The sequence below is a fragment of the Neltuma alba genome, unplaced genomic scaffold, assembly GCF_004799145.2.
Source record: "Neltuma alba isolate B1F8T4 unplaced genomic scaffold, ASM479914v2 tig00011899_pilon, whole genome shotgun sequence".
Classification (NCBI taxonomy): Eukaryota; Viridiplantae; Streptophyta; class Magnoliopsida; order Fabales; family Fabaceae; genus Neltuma; species Neltuma alba.
Window position 1 is genome coordinate 284,712 of NW_021636497.1, and position 15,802 is coordinate 300,513.

At 30.8% G+C, this 15,802-nt stretch overlaps 1 protein-coding gene across 1 annotated transcript; it reads right to left on the bottom strand.

Annotated features, from left to right (window-relative positions):
* Positions 1–2,132: 2,132 nt before the first annotated feature.
* On the bottom strand, positions 2,133–2,773 carry LOC114719232 (uncharacterized). The gene has a single exon (XM_028904700.1). The coding sequence runs from the start codon at positions 2,695–2,697 to the stop codon at positions 2,434–2,436; it is 264 nt and encodes an 87-aa protein (XP_028760533.1). The 5' UTR covers positions 2,698–2,773; the 3' UTR covers positions 2,133–2,433.
* Between the last annotated feature and the right edge of the window lie 13,029 nt (positions 2,774–15,802).

The following is a 15,802-nucleotide window of genomic DNA, read 5'->3' on the forward strand; positions in this document are numbered from 1 at the left end:
AGATATGAGCTCAAGCGGATGGAGATCCTGTCATTTTACCCTCTCCTTGTTTTTTTCCCCCCTTTCTTTTCTTCTCAAAATCTCATCTCTATCTTTAAATAAAAAAATAACTACCTCTAATTTAATATTAAAATATTTAATAAAATTAAAAATTTTCCTATTTTTTCTGTACTACAGTTATTAATTGTGCACGTCAAATTTTAGAAATTTAATTTTATATATTTATGTTTATAATAATTTTATAAAATATTAAATTCAAATCATTCATTTTTCTATTTGAAGGGGGATGTGAGATTATGAGAAGAAATGAAGAAAAAAAAAGCCCCCCATTTAAATTTACATTATTTCATATAAGTGGATTTTTTTCCTTTGAATATTATAAAAATTTTATTAGAAAAGTGACCAATGAATAGGGCCACCGACGATTGAAAAGGAAATATATTAAAAAAAGTGAGTCAATGATTTATACAAATTAACAAATTAAATAAGTCCCACTGCTTACAATTTATAAATAGTATAACTTATTATAAGAATTTTCATATTTTATATTAGTATCGATATTCTACGGTTTGGTAATAATTTAAAGAAAAATCTCTAAAAATATCATTTGAATTTCAAAATCTTTGCTTATAAATTTCTATAAAAATATTTTATAATTTGCTTTTCAACTGTAGTCAATTGTTACTAAAGTGCAGAGAATATGACTGATTTGAGATTTCAAAATTTGAGTAATATTTTTTTAAAAGATTTTTTCTAATTTAAATCTTGCTATGTAATTTACATGAGAATATACTCATGATGGAATCAATATCTATACATAATATGAAAATTTTAACAAGCCGTGTCCTGCTGACCATGAGTCATAAGCAATACTACTTACTTATTATATCCGTATAATGCAAGAGACTCAGTAGCATTTTTTTAAATTTATTTTTCTCCGGAGGCACTATAAAAAAAATGTACATATTTCCGAAGGTATATATTGGGCATTGTCACAAAAATATTAAATATAAAGTGGACCACATATTTATAGTTAAGGACTAAGTTTTGTCCTACATATAGTCAATTTATATGTACGTATATTTCAATATTCGTTCAGCTAAATATGTTATCTTCTACTCCCGCAAAATTCTTTCATGATTTCGTGGCCAAATTGAGTAGATATGCGAATGCGTACACATTAATTATATTAATTTGATAATTTCAACGACTAGAATTTTAATTTTCATTAAAATATTGTCACACTTGAAATCGATACATATATATATATATATATATATATATATTTGGTTGGAAATACGAGCACTCAACATTATCTTTCAATTTCATTGGAAGTTTTATATTTCGTCATTCTTTCTACCTAAGTAATAGAGACATATACTATCCCCCCACACACACAAATCATTTCTTGCCAACCAATCTACACACACGCATCATTTATAAATTAAATCCACATTTATTGCATCGATAAGTGATAATTGATGTGGATATCTTTATATTGAAATGGTTTTTGATGGCCAAGATAGTATTTTTCTAAATAACACTTCATATAAAATAGCGAAAATTGTTTTTAATGGAAAATCATTTGAGAACACTTTCGTTTATGTTATACTATATATGCATGGAAAAAAATTTATTTTACGTTGTATAATTGCTAAAAAACCGTTGGGGGAGGGGGACACAGGAGGTATTTACTGCTCATAAAATCAAGAAATTACTACCAATGAGAAGTACTAAATTTTTTTTTTTAGAATTTGGACCAAAAACATTAAATCAAAATAAGGATTTTATCTCTTATATTTTTTAAAAACTCGGCCAAACAAGCTCAAGAGGTTGACCAGTGACCGCGTGCTTCGATGTGGTTGACAAAGATATGTCACGCCATTCTAATCGATATACTTAGATTGGTAGCCTTAACAATTTTTTCCTCTAAAATGATTTGAACTTTTCTAAACATCTCAGCTGCCTTATCATGTCTTATGGGAAAAAACTAATATTAATATCCGGACGTCACTACATACCCGCTTGACTATATTTTGCGTTACCTCCTATGGAAGTTCATAGACGTCTGACGAAGACAGATCAGCCAATAAAAAAAAAAGAAATATATTAATAAAATACAATAGGGGCAATCCAAAACTGACTAATGTATTCATTATTGACTAATATTGTAGTTAAGCAGGATACATATAACATGAGAATTTAAATTTTGCACGACTAAACTTTCTACGACTAGCGAATAACTCTCACATACGCACTTGAAAACCCTCCTAAAAGCATTAAAAAAAAAAAGATGTGTGCGTATATATTATTGAAGGAATGAAGGAATTAACTAGTCATAACATGAAGATGCGTTTACGAGGTGCTTCATTGATTTGGTTGGCGTACGTTGGTAGTTTGAGAAAAGGACGAGTGTGTCCTGAAATTAAGGGACTAGTGTCCGGCGCCAGGGGCACTTGGACCTGAGTTCTTGATCCCTCCAAGTGTGTGGAAGCTGTGACCCGCTCCTCCACCACTTGGCCCCGAGCTCTTGATTCCTCCCAACCCCAGCCAATCAAAGAAGTCCACGTCATCCCCAGCCGTGACGGCGTCTCCGGCTGTCTCGGCGATGCTCAGCGGACGGCCTTGTATCCCCATGAGAACTGAATTCACCACGATGAACACCACAAGCATGGCCTTTGCGCTTTTAAGGAACATGGTTTCAGTTTCTTAGTTTCTGAAACTCAGAGAGAGAGAGAGAGAGAGAGAGAGAGAGTGGGAATGTGTGATATGTAGTGTTGGAAAAGGAAGAGAGGGAGGGTTTATATAGAGGAAGGGATGGAGGAGGGAATATTCAAATGTGGAAGAGAGACTTTAGTGTGCTGTGAGGAAGCAACGCAGGAGGGTTCTGAGAATGAGAATAGTGAGGGGGCGGAGCAAATTGAAAAGTGAATGGCAAGTGTGGTGGAAGTCATCGAGAAAAGGGCACTTGATTACGTGTCCAAGTTGGGAGGCTTGAAATTGTGGGTTTCTCTTTGGGGCTACGACGTCAGAAGCAGAAACTCTTTTTTTTTTTTGACCAGAAAGAAGTAGAAACTCCACTTCTCATTAATTTTAATTTAATTACTTCAAATCCTTCTCGGTTGCATTTTATATTTGTGTGATCCACCACCATGAGGAGCGAACGCAATATTATTTAATTCCTATTAAATAAATACTCTTTCTATCTTTAATATAAAACTTATTTAACTAATTTGATTATATTAATGAAGTTATGTATGTTAGTTAATTATAAAAAAATATGACATATTTTTTCTAAAACACCATAATCATCTTTCTTAATATTCTCCTTCCTTTTTTTACTTGATTATGGTAAGAGAGTATCCATAAGGATAATTTAGAAAAAATTGATAAATAATAAAAATAGATCTTATATTTAGGACCAAAATTAACTCAACAATTAGGTCCTATATTAAAAACTGTAGGAGTACTATTTTGCATATATAACAATTTTATTTATTGTTGTCAATGAGTTATCTTTTGTTTGGATCCCATTTTATGTCAACGCATACACATTAAAATAAATTCATAAATAGTAAAGAACAAATAAGCGCCAACTTAAAAGAAGCTGGCCCTCTTCGCCATACTAGCTAGCTATTAAACTATATTTAATATTTTACACACAGGCACATCTAAAATTAACAAAGGGCCAATACATGCCGGCTTGAATTATCAGCACTGAATATTAGCTTATTTAGTAATAAAAGGATATCAAATGACACAGTCTTAATGCTAAACTTTCTCTCAATTCTCAATTTCATATCTGAATTTTGACTTATTGCAATTCAATTTTTATATTTTATTGAGTTAAGAAATATCAAGAATTGAGTTCTATCAAGTTAAATATATAGCTATAAAAACTGGATTGTTGAGTCAAGAAATTTATAGAAATTAGATTACCCCAAGTCAAATTTTTGGAACTAAATGGATAATTGAAGCAATATTCAATAATTAAAAGATACATTTTTTCTAATTTTTTTTTCATGAAACACGATTTTCGCACGCAATTTGAAGGTCAATTTCAACAATGATTCATTGACTTCTATTTCTACCCTTAATTATAGTAACTTGGAGAAGAGAAGAGACTCCTCATACCTAATCGCTACAAAAAAAAAAAAAGCCCTGCTGGTACTAAATTTTCAAACCATGTGAATATTTTTGGGACCAGAAAATCTTGTGAATATCAAATCATCTGAGGGGTATATAAACCTACTTTTAAATTAAATTTGTTCCATAAAAACTAATGTTCAACAATTTATTTAACAACAGAGAATCCTCCCTTGCTAAAAACGTTTTATACCAACATCATCACATATATAAAATGTAAAAGCTAAAGCTTCAATTTTGATTAGAATGTTTTTGCGTAAGGGCTATGAATATTCAAAAAATTTTGTAACCTCAAAAGTGTTACAAAAGGACAACTCCGTCGTAACTATTAAGAAATTAGCGTTAATTTATTAACCCCATATTTGGTACGATGGAAATGAAGAGAAGGAGAGGGGAAAAAAAATTTCATGAGCTTGATCTAAAAAATTTAAAGTGTGGAGTTATAAAATTTTAATAAAAAAACGTAAAACAAAAGAATATCAAAACTTTTCTTCCCTCCTCTCCTTTCTATTTCCATCATACCAAATGGAGCTTAATAGTCAAGAATGGTATTATTCTTTTTTTAACACTTGCGAGATTTTATTAATGAAAAAACAGCTCCAAAATATCACAGCTTTCTGGTTATTCATGAGCAAAATTGGACCATAACCCAATGCCAAACTTAACTAGCTTATATATCAACAAACGCTTTCTAATTTCGTACCGATATGAATTTAGACTTTTGAAGCTGGGCGTTGACTTCCGCTTTCCCTCGCCAGACTGTGTTGTGTTATTGTGCAGTTTAGTATTTGATTATCTGTCAAACCCAATACCTGTTTTATCATTTTTTTTCCTTGCTGACTCGTTCCAAATGTTAGACCACTGGCACAGAATATAATAAGACTAACTTTTTTTTCACCTTTTTGATTCTCATATATTGCGGCCCACTCAAACGAGGAGTCAATATTTTTGGTCGGGAAAACAAGGAGTCCATTTCGTCATGTGGCCACCGGCGAGGAGTTAATTAAAGGGAAAATTACACTCAGGTCCCAAATAAAACAATTAATTCAGAAAAAGTCTCTAAAAATTTTGAAATGACTCCTAAGTCCCCGAGAACTTGTGTGTAATAAATTGTAATTGTGAAATTACTTACTCATCCCTACTAATTTTATTGTAGCAATTCATTTACAACCTCAACGGTGGCTGTTGACAACCCGAGAAGAAGTGGTTGACAACCTTGACAGTGCCCTTAACAACCCACTCTGTGGGATACCAGGGGCATTCCCGAGGTTATCAACCACTTCTTCTCGGGTTGTCAATAGTCATTGTTGAGGTTGTAAATGAATTGCATTGGGTTCAAATTATAGGGGTAAATAGGTAATATCACAATTAGAATTTATTACACATAGGTCCCAGAGACTTAGGAATCATTTTGGGATTTCGAGGGATTTTTTATCAATTAATTGTTTTATGTGGGACCTGAGTGTAATTTACCCTTAATTAAATGCATTCGATTTTTGTAAATTATAGTACATCTGCTCCTAATTATAAGAACTAATTGATTAATTTGAGAAGATTAAAGAAAGAAGTTAAATTAGTTATTTATAATACATAGGTGTTGTCTTTCCTAAAATATCCTTACCAATCAAGTGTATTGGCTAGAACTACTATTGTTAGAATGACTACCTTGAAAAAAAATACATAAATATGAGAGATAAAATAGATTAAGTCTTATATTTAAGATCAAAATAAAATTCAAACAATATCTTATATTAAGGATCAGAGGTAGTAGTTAAATATATAATAATACCTTCACCTCACCTCTATAAGATAATTGATTAATTTAGAAAGATTAAAAAAATTCAACAAATTATTTAATTATAATATTGCATATCATTACATTGTATATCAATTTTTTTTGGGTTTACATCCATTACATATCAATTTTGATACTAAGCAAATTAGTTTGGTATAAACAATAAATATCAATATTTTAAAATAAGGAAAAATCACACAAAAAAACTGCTGAAATTAAAAAAATTGTACATAAGGACTTATTCACAAAAATTATTATCAAAACACATAATAATGTTGTGATGGGTCACTATTTGGAATTTTTCTATTTTGGTGCTCTTTTTTTGTGTTTTTTCCTTAAAATAATTTACGTAAATTTTTAAATATTTTAAAATTAGTTAATTGGGTCATACTATCTTCAGCCCTTAATATAAGCGTTTTTTCTCTATACCTTAATATAAGAGTTATATAACAAATTTAAAAATATTAAAAAAAATTAGTTAAGTTAGTTATTTGTCAAATGTGTGTTGGTTTTGGCCTTTTTCCAAACTTTCATTTTCATTCATGTGCATTGGATGATTAAAACTATTTTTTTATAGGAACCCCTTACAATCATTAGGGATATTGTAAAAAAAAAAAAAGAGAAACAAAGTGAATTGAAATCTTATATTACAAGGACAAATCTAAAGCATAACTGACATAGTGAACTGAAGTTTTATATTATATTTATGATTAGATTTAACCCACAATTAACTTTTATATTAATCACCATAGATAATATATTAAAGTCCGGAGGTAGTAAAAGATAGATATGATTCATCTTTAGTTATGCATGAGGTTCATTATATGGGCAGGAAACAACTAGTGAATAATATCCAGGCATTTTTAAATGAAGTTAGAAAGGAAATTCAATTTGTTTGTCCTACAAAATGTAAATAGGAACTGAAATCAAACAAAGCATATATAATTCCTTAAGAAAATACAACGATAAAATTTTTTTATCAACATTCAATTTATATTTTTGGCCAAAAAATATTCATATTCATATTTGTTTGGTCAAAATATTTAATAAATCTCTTTCATTCTGAATTTCAATTTAAAATTCACCAAAATTAATGAGTAATAATGCTTTATTTTTCGGTTCATTAGAGAGCAATAGTTTAAGTTACAAACGCCAACACTACTAGAGAAAAAACATTTAACGTCGCAAAATAACGGCACTTAAGAGGAAAAACGCCGTGGAAAAAAAGGTAGTGGCAATTTTGTAAATAAATGGAATAAGTCTTGATTTTCCACGGCCTTACGTGATGAGAACACACAGCCCCCGAGGATTGTAGTACACTTTGACGCTGATTTGAAAGCCATAGGTCTTGAAGGGGCTAAATTTACTAGTTACATGGGTTATCTCGCACGCAGTAAGATTGGGATTGACATTCTTAACTGGAAGATGGTAGATAAAAACTTAAAACAAAAAATTTGGGAGGATATTTTGGTACGTTGCGAATTCTTTTCTTTATTAGTGTTAATTATAATTGATTATTTGCTTATAACTCTATTGTATTATATTGCAGCTGACATTTGATATTCCCCCAACTAAAGAAATGAGAGACCGTTTGTATAAGCAACTTGATGACCGGTGGAGGGATTTTAAATCCACGCTTACAAGAGAGTATCTTCGTGGAAAAAGAAAGGGCGAGCATCCTAAAGAACGATACTCTTGTATTAGTGGCGAGGCATGGGAGAGGTTTGTGCAGCAACGTCAAGACTCTACATTTCAGGTTTGGTTTCTTCAAACTTAGTTTTTTATCGATTTATATTATATTTAACTAAACTAACTTTGTTAAATTTTTATTGTCATAGGCACTAAGTAGAAAGAACAAGCAAATATCTGAGCTGAATGTGTACCCACATACCATGCCTCGTGCAGGGTATGGTGGGTTGGAAAGAAGTATGATGGAGGAGCGGCAAAAGAGTGCAGAAATGGCTGCTGCTTCAGATCTGCTTAAGAAAAATGGAAGGCGGCGAGGATTAAAAGGGGTCAATATCTCACTTCAGAGGCTGCTATTGTTGCTGAGAAAATTGTAAGTAATATTAGCATTATGCTTCATTAATTGTTTTTTTAATTATGTTAAATTGAAGTTGTTATTTTAATGTTACAGGATACACTTGAGGATCAATTATCCCAAGCTACATTTGTTCCTCATGGGCGGATGGATATCTTGGCCACTACCATTAGAAAGGCTGACCATCTCGGCAGAGTTAGAGGGGCCCCTAAAGGAATTGGCATCAAACAATTTTTTGGTCCTGATTCTCGGAAAAGTACTGGATCATCTTCCGCTGACATGGCATCTAAAGAGGAACTCGACCGACGATTACAAGAAGAAACGGAAAGAGTTCGTGTTCAACTTAGTGAAGAACACGAGGCAGAGATGCAAAAGATGTGTGAGGAGTTTGATGCCAAGTTTGCAATGATGATGGGCACGACCGAATTCCAGATGCCCCGAGTGTCTGAGCCGTCATAGGTAATAAAGGTTCATTTCGTCACTTTAAACTTATATAATGTGCCTTAAGTAATTTCTTCTTATATTTCAGGGTTCACCTATGATGAAAAGTGGGAAGGGCAGTAATAATCAGACACAACAGCTGACATTATCTGATCCTAACCTTAGCCCTGACCCTGTCCAAGACAATGGAACACCGTGTTCTCTTTATGTCGACGTTAATGGAGATTCGACATTTCATGTTGCTAATGGCCAAGTATTCTCGGGCTCAACGATCCACGGGAAGAAAGTTCCAGTAGATCAATCGAGGGTGACGGTGGATAAAATCAGTAGCGGTCAAGGTGATACACCGGTGCCTATCCCTACTGATGAGGTTCGCCTACTAGTTCAAGCTAAAGGAAATTTCATTCTGTGGCCAAAACGACTTATTGGAAAGCATGCACCATCGAAGAAGGCGACAACAAAGAAGACGGCAAGTAGTGCTTCAAAACCTGTCCTGCTGCCTCTTCCTACTGATATTGGGGTTATGTATGGGAGTTTGGAGCTTCTTCATAGCATGGTAACAAATATGGAAAACTCTCTTACTTATAATATGCTGCCTGGAATTGTGGGTTCAGATGTCACATACCAGTTCACTATTGACAAGAAGGACCTCATTCAGTTCCTCAACTTTGAGGAGTTGGATATAGTCTTTATGCAGCTGGCTATTTTGTAAGTTACAATAACTAAACTAATTTTTTGTATTATACTTATGCATATTCTAATATTTCTTATTTGAACAACAGGCATTTTGTTGGAGTCTGTAGGCAGGTAGGACTTGAGGACACATATGGCTTTATGTGTCCTCAAAAGGTACAAAAAAAAAAAGCCAATACTGTGGAAGCCAGGTCGATCTACATGATGACCGCAATGACTCAGTTGAAAAAGAAAATATATTTTGTACCTTACGTGGAAAAGTAAGTATATTATTATATTTGAGATACACTTGTTATATATGTAGCATTATAATTAACATGGTTCGTATTTTGCAGTTATCATTGGACTCTAATTGTTTGCGCCCCTTTTGAAAACAAAGTCTACTAGTTCGATTCCCTCCGTGGAAGTCCAATCGAAGAAACCAAAGATGTCATTGAAACGTTAGTTTTATATATTTATTACATATAAAGTTTATAAAAATGTGTTCTAATGTTCTAATATTTGAATGTTCATAGGGCTTTTCCCACTTTCAATTTTATGACCAGGTATCAAAATATGCAACCACCAACATGGTTTCTCCCACAAGTATGTTGTTTTGAGCTAAATATGTAGTTATAAATCTTTTCAATCATCAAATTAGTTGATGCTTATAAATTTTTTATTTTTTCAGTATCGTTGTCAACCTGGGAAAATTGAATGCGGATATTATGTCATCCGTTATATCAATGACATTATTGAGACAGGGGTAACTGAAAAATTACACAAGGTAATTAAATATAACTTATGTTGCATGTAATTCTGCCCATTTTTTCACATTTTTAATCAAGTTGACTAATGAATCCATTTTTGATTTACAGGCATTCGAAAATGTTATGCCATACAGCATGGACGAGATCAATTTGATAAGAGACTCTTTGTCAACCACGTTGTTAGAGAATCTTTAAAATGTCAAGTATTAGGTCTCTTAGCTTCCTCGCATATTGGTTCATTTTTTGATTGTTAACTATAGTTGATGTTCATATATGGTAATATTCAAATAGTTTTGTTGAGATAATGCTTTGGTGTTCATCTGGTAATCTTCAAATGGTGCTGCATATATATTCTACCGATTTGGGTACCTAAACTACAGGGAGGTGGTAAAATATAAAATGACGAATGAAAAAAAAAATAGAACACTTAACGGCGGTTATTCAAAAAACCGCCATTAAATTAATTTATAACGGTGGTTTTATTAAAAACCGCCATGGAATATATTTTATAACGGCGGTTTATCAAGAAACCGCTGCGTAAAATTTGAATTTCCATGGCTGTTTTTAATAAAACCACTGTGGAAATTTTATTTTCAACGGCGGTTTTCAGTAAAATCGCCGTTGAAAGTTTATTTTCCACGGCGGTTAATAACCGCCGTGTTTTCTAATCCTTTTAACGTCGACTCTTTTTACTCTGATTCCAAAACCGCCGTTAAAAGCCACAATTAACCGCCTTTAAAAGTCATTTTTCTGGCAATACAATATACATTTGCACGTTGCTATATACAGCCACATTCATGCATAGTCGTTAAAACGGTTCATTATATATTATTTTATATTTACTTTTCTAACAAAATTTTAACTCGAACATGGTAAATACATTATTTTATATTCATTAATTGAAAATTACCCGTTTAATCAATATAATTAAGAAGAATACATTTGTCATGCATGTAATCCATGTCATTATTGGGGGAAAAAACATATACATGTATGGTGAAAAATATGAAAATTGTTATGAAATTAACTAACAAAGAAAGTAGATTAGAAAAGAGATGTGGACAAAGAAATGAGAGAATGATATTGTATTCCTTCACTTGCTTCACTTACATCACAATACAATGGCATGCCTTATTTATAAGTATAGTCTTACACATAAGTTACATTTGTATTTAAATGATAAATACTGGACAAAAAACCACATGAATATGAGTAGGGAGAGTTGCAAGATTAAAGGCATAGTGGAAAGATAATAGAGTAGTGGAAGATTAATGCCTAGTGAAAGTAGTGGGAGTTGATGAAGTTGAAGAGGAAGAGGAAGTGAAAGAAGAGGAGATGGACATCCACATGTTATAATATTTACAACACTCCCCTTTGGATGTCCATTATATAAGACATGTGCCTTATTAAAAAACTTCAACTAGGAAAAACCCTGTGGGACAAAAACCTGGCAGAAGAAAAAGAGTACACATTCATTGATAAACTATTTAGTGCTGCCTCATTAAAAACCTTGTTAGGAAAACCTAATGAAAAAAACCGTAGACAAGGAAAAAAGAGTACAGCGTGTATTAACTCCCCCTCTTGATAACATCAATTGATATTCCTGAGTCTATGGTACCCGATATCATGAACAAGCTTTTCAAATATTGTAATTGGAAGTGACTTGGTAAGTAAATCTGCTAGATTTCTATTTGAACAGATTTGCTAAATATATATTTCACCATCTCTTGAATATTATGAGATAAATACTCCATTTGAAATTACTAGCATGTGGATCATAAAGAATGTAGAATTTTATTCTAATGTCTTTGGTGAAGAACTATGTCTTAGTAATAAGTTAACAGCAAATGATATGTCAAGTCATGAGTAACTGATAAGATATGATATGGTACTTCTGGACCTATGATTTGGTACTTTTGGAGCAAGTAGGTATTCATCACCTTCTCGAAATATATAAGGTTCTTTATTCACCTTCACAAATCTCACAACCATTAAAGTACATAATGAATGTGATTTATCTATATAAAACACTTTTAGACCTTTCTTGTATCAATTATTTGATACACAAAAGTTTTCATTTCTCAAGTATTCAATTTGCAATCCGAGACAAAATTTTGTTCTTTCCGAGTTCTTCATTTCAAATTCTTTCTTTAAGCAATCTATAGCTTTGTAAGCTCTTCAAGAGTTTTAATAATATTTATGTTACCAACATAAACAACAATTATAGCAAACTTATTTTCAGATCTTTTCATAAAAATGTGTGGGCAAATTGGATCATTTTTATATTATTTCTTCAACTGGTATTTACTTAGTCGGTTATACCACATACACCTTGATCGCTTCAATTCTTATAGAAACTTATTTAGCTTAATTAAATATTGCTCTCAAGAACTTGAATTGTATGCTTCTGGCAAGTGAAATCCTTCGGGAAATTTCATATATTTTGATCCAGAACTATAAAATGAATGATACATACTGAAATTATTTTAATCTTCATAATATTTCATATACTGAAAGATTTTCTTATATATGCTCCTAGCATATTTTGGATCCTTCAAGGATAATCATGTAAATTTCACTATTTAATGATACTCATCCATGGGTCATAATAATATTTAATAGGCACATTTCATAACTGTCAGACTATTCAAATATGTAAAATTATATCCACCACAAAGTAATATGTCTCATTATAATTATTTGTGAAAATTTTTATTTTCATATAAACGTCCATATATTTTATAGAAACTTTATATTTCATGTGTTTGGACTGCAAGTCCATTTTTACATATCGAAATAATATTTTCATCATGTCTTTTCCTTTTTATTTTTGTTCTTGGCCAAACTTATGTCTACTTTATGTAATAAATCTATGTGCATGATCCTTTTTATCACATGATATTCTTATGAAAATCATTGTCGACAACTTTACCTTTTCGGTTCTATTTTTTCTTTTGTGACATAACTTGTTGAGATCTCTTTCTTCCTTTTCAGGTACCTGAATCTCTTCCGGGGTTTTACAATTAGTTATGTCTTAACACTCTTCTAGAGTATATGCCTCCTCAAATATAAGTTCTAAGTTGTATGCTCCTCTTTATTCAAGATATTTATATTGGAACCGATTAACCTCTCATGCTTCTGGTATGTCTTATTTTTATTTATACTAATTGGAGCATTTTCAGCTAGAATAAGAGATTTAAAAATTTTCATTTAGGTCAGTAAAATATTTTGTAGCATTTCATGAATGCAATTTCGATGAACTTCTGGTCCATACTAATATATTTGAGGATTTATATTTGATAGTAATAATGCGTTCCATGCTATCTCTTTTCCAGTTAGTCAATTTCTCCCCCTCATGTTAGGATTATGCAATATAAATCTCTTAAATTCATTTGCTTCTTTTAGGAACATAATTGTGTTCCATTTAGAGACAATCAAGAAGAAGGAGGTTCTTACCTAACATATGTCCAAACTGTTTTTTAAATATCCATCTATATGCAATGTGGTGGATTAGCAGGAATAAATATTGCATATTTCAAATTTTAGATGGAAAATATCTGGCTCCTAACCAAAAGCCAATTTTATTGGGAGAATTTTGTTGCCTTGATACGTATAAGTGCTGCAATATATTAAATTAAATATGCCAACACTAAAATGGAAAAAACTTGTTCTCATAAATATTGATCAAGCTGTTCACAGAGGCATTAACAAATAATTTTGCCAGATCAATTTGTTAAGCAGGCTTTTCAACATTAAAAGCCTTATATATAAATTCACTAGTATCTTTAAAATCAAGTTTTTAGGTTCACATAGTCCGAAAATATTTATCTAAACAATTTTACAAGCTTCAGGTTGCAAACTAATATTAGTCACACGTTACCATTTTATATAGATGCATCTATCAAATATTGAATACTTGTATGACTTATATGCTTCTAAATAGGCCCAATATATTTCCAAAAATGTAGTGATCCATTCTAAAACAAAACATAACTAGAGATATTTTATAATCAATTTTTTTTTTGAAAACAAGCAGCACATACGAATTCTTAAAAATGTTGGCTATTTGGAAGAATCTTCTAGTTTTTCAATGGATATCAACACATAATCTTTAATAATTTGTTGCATCATATAGTTTAAAATGATCAAACAAGTCATGTCAACAATAAATCTAATTATATGAATAAACGTCTGGTTTACTATACCATTTTTCGTTACCAATAATAAGCTTTTCAATATAATATATGATTGTTGACATATATTTATGAAATTGATATGAAAAATATATCCAATATCAACTCATACTTGTATTCCAACAAACTCCCCCTCAACATTGAGTCATTCAAACATGATTAATTTATTCATATATTTCATAAACAGTTACGAGCATATAATAGGCTAAGGTCAATAACCTGTCTTTTGCTTGGAAGCCTAAGTACTTCTTAGTTCATATATAGTTACAGACTTTAATCCAATTATACTATATCATTTACACTCTTTGGAGAATTAAAGTTGTGATGTAGATCTATGGGTCATATTTTTCATTATCAATACTTTGTTTGCTCATAAAGAAAAATCAGTATTAGTTCTTCTGGAACTATATTAATATTATTACATCTAGTTTTTCAGGAACTATATAATTTAAGAGGAATATGAAGCACAACTGTATTTCAATATATCATTAACATAATAACAAATAATTATGAGTATCACAGATTTAACTTGTAATACACATAGAGAACACCGAAATATAAAAGAACATTTAAAAATAAGCTTTTGAAAATAAAGTACAAATAAAAAATAACGTTCAAAACTTCTCAATATAGACATCTAAAATATTTAACACTAATATTGAATCAGATCATATTAATGAGATATAAATAAATAAAATATAACTAGTAACTTTTGGCTCTATTTGATCTATTTAGTTTTATATCACACACTTATCAATATCCTAATATCAAATTCTTATAACAATTTGTTTCTCACAAATCATATTAAATTTAAAGACTGATAAAAATTAAGCATTATCCATGGTCTTTTTGATTCCACAACCATTTTTTTTAACATTTGCTTTTTAATGAATTGATACATATTTATCTATATGATTTATGGTCATATTATAACAATTGTTCATAATTTTATCATATTGATCATAGAGCTATTACTGATTCTTCTATTATGATTCAATAGTCAAGCCCCAAGATTATTGCCTTTTTAGTTATCAGTTCCACTAATACAATGTGATCATATTCTTTATTACTCTTATGGATATATTCTTTGCTTTCAATAGCACACCATCATTTTTCTCAAATATTAGTCTTTCGGACTATAACAAAATTTTTAGAACTACGAAGTTCTTTTGTATCGTTTAATTTTTAAATCATCAATCTTCAGGATTTTGATATATTGACAATCTTATCATGTCATCTGTTACAACCACAAGATGATCTTTTATCAAAGAATCATTAAAATGTGATGTGGCTTCTAGTCATCTAATCACAAAATCAAGAGTACAATAGCTATTAGCTATTTATTTATATGTTTAACATTTTACTTTCTAATGCAATAATTAAGTAATATCGGAGATGATAATCATATATAGTAATATTATAGGTGAACATTAACCTCATAGTAAATCAAGAAGTATAAGGATAGTAGAATTATGAAAAAGTAAGAAATAAAAATAAAAATTTTCATATCTCAATATGATAAATAAAATATTTGGCTACCCATGAATTAATAAGGTTGATATACAAAACCACCATTTCCTCTAAATAAATTGAAGAAATCTTATCAAACTGTTCGGATCAAACTATCTTCATTCAACGAACAAAACATCAATGTGTATTAACTAGAAGCCATGAACTCTGATAGTAGAATATCATGCTGATAACGTGTTATGAAATTAGCCAACAAAGAAAATATATTAGAAAA

Excerpts from the sequence above, each read along its gene's own strand:
- LOC114719232 (XM_028904700.1), bottom strand. The coding sequence starts at position 2,697 with ATGTTCCTTAAAAGCGCAAAGGCCATGCTTGTGGTGTTCATCGTGGTG.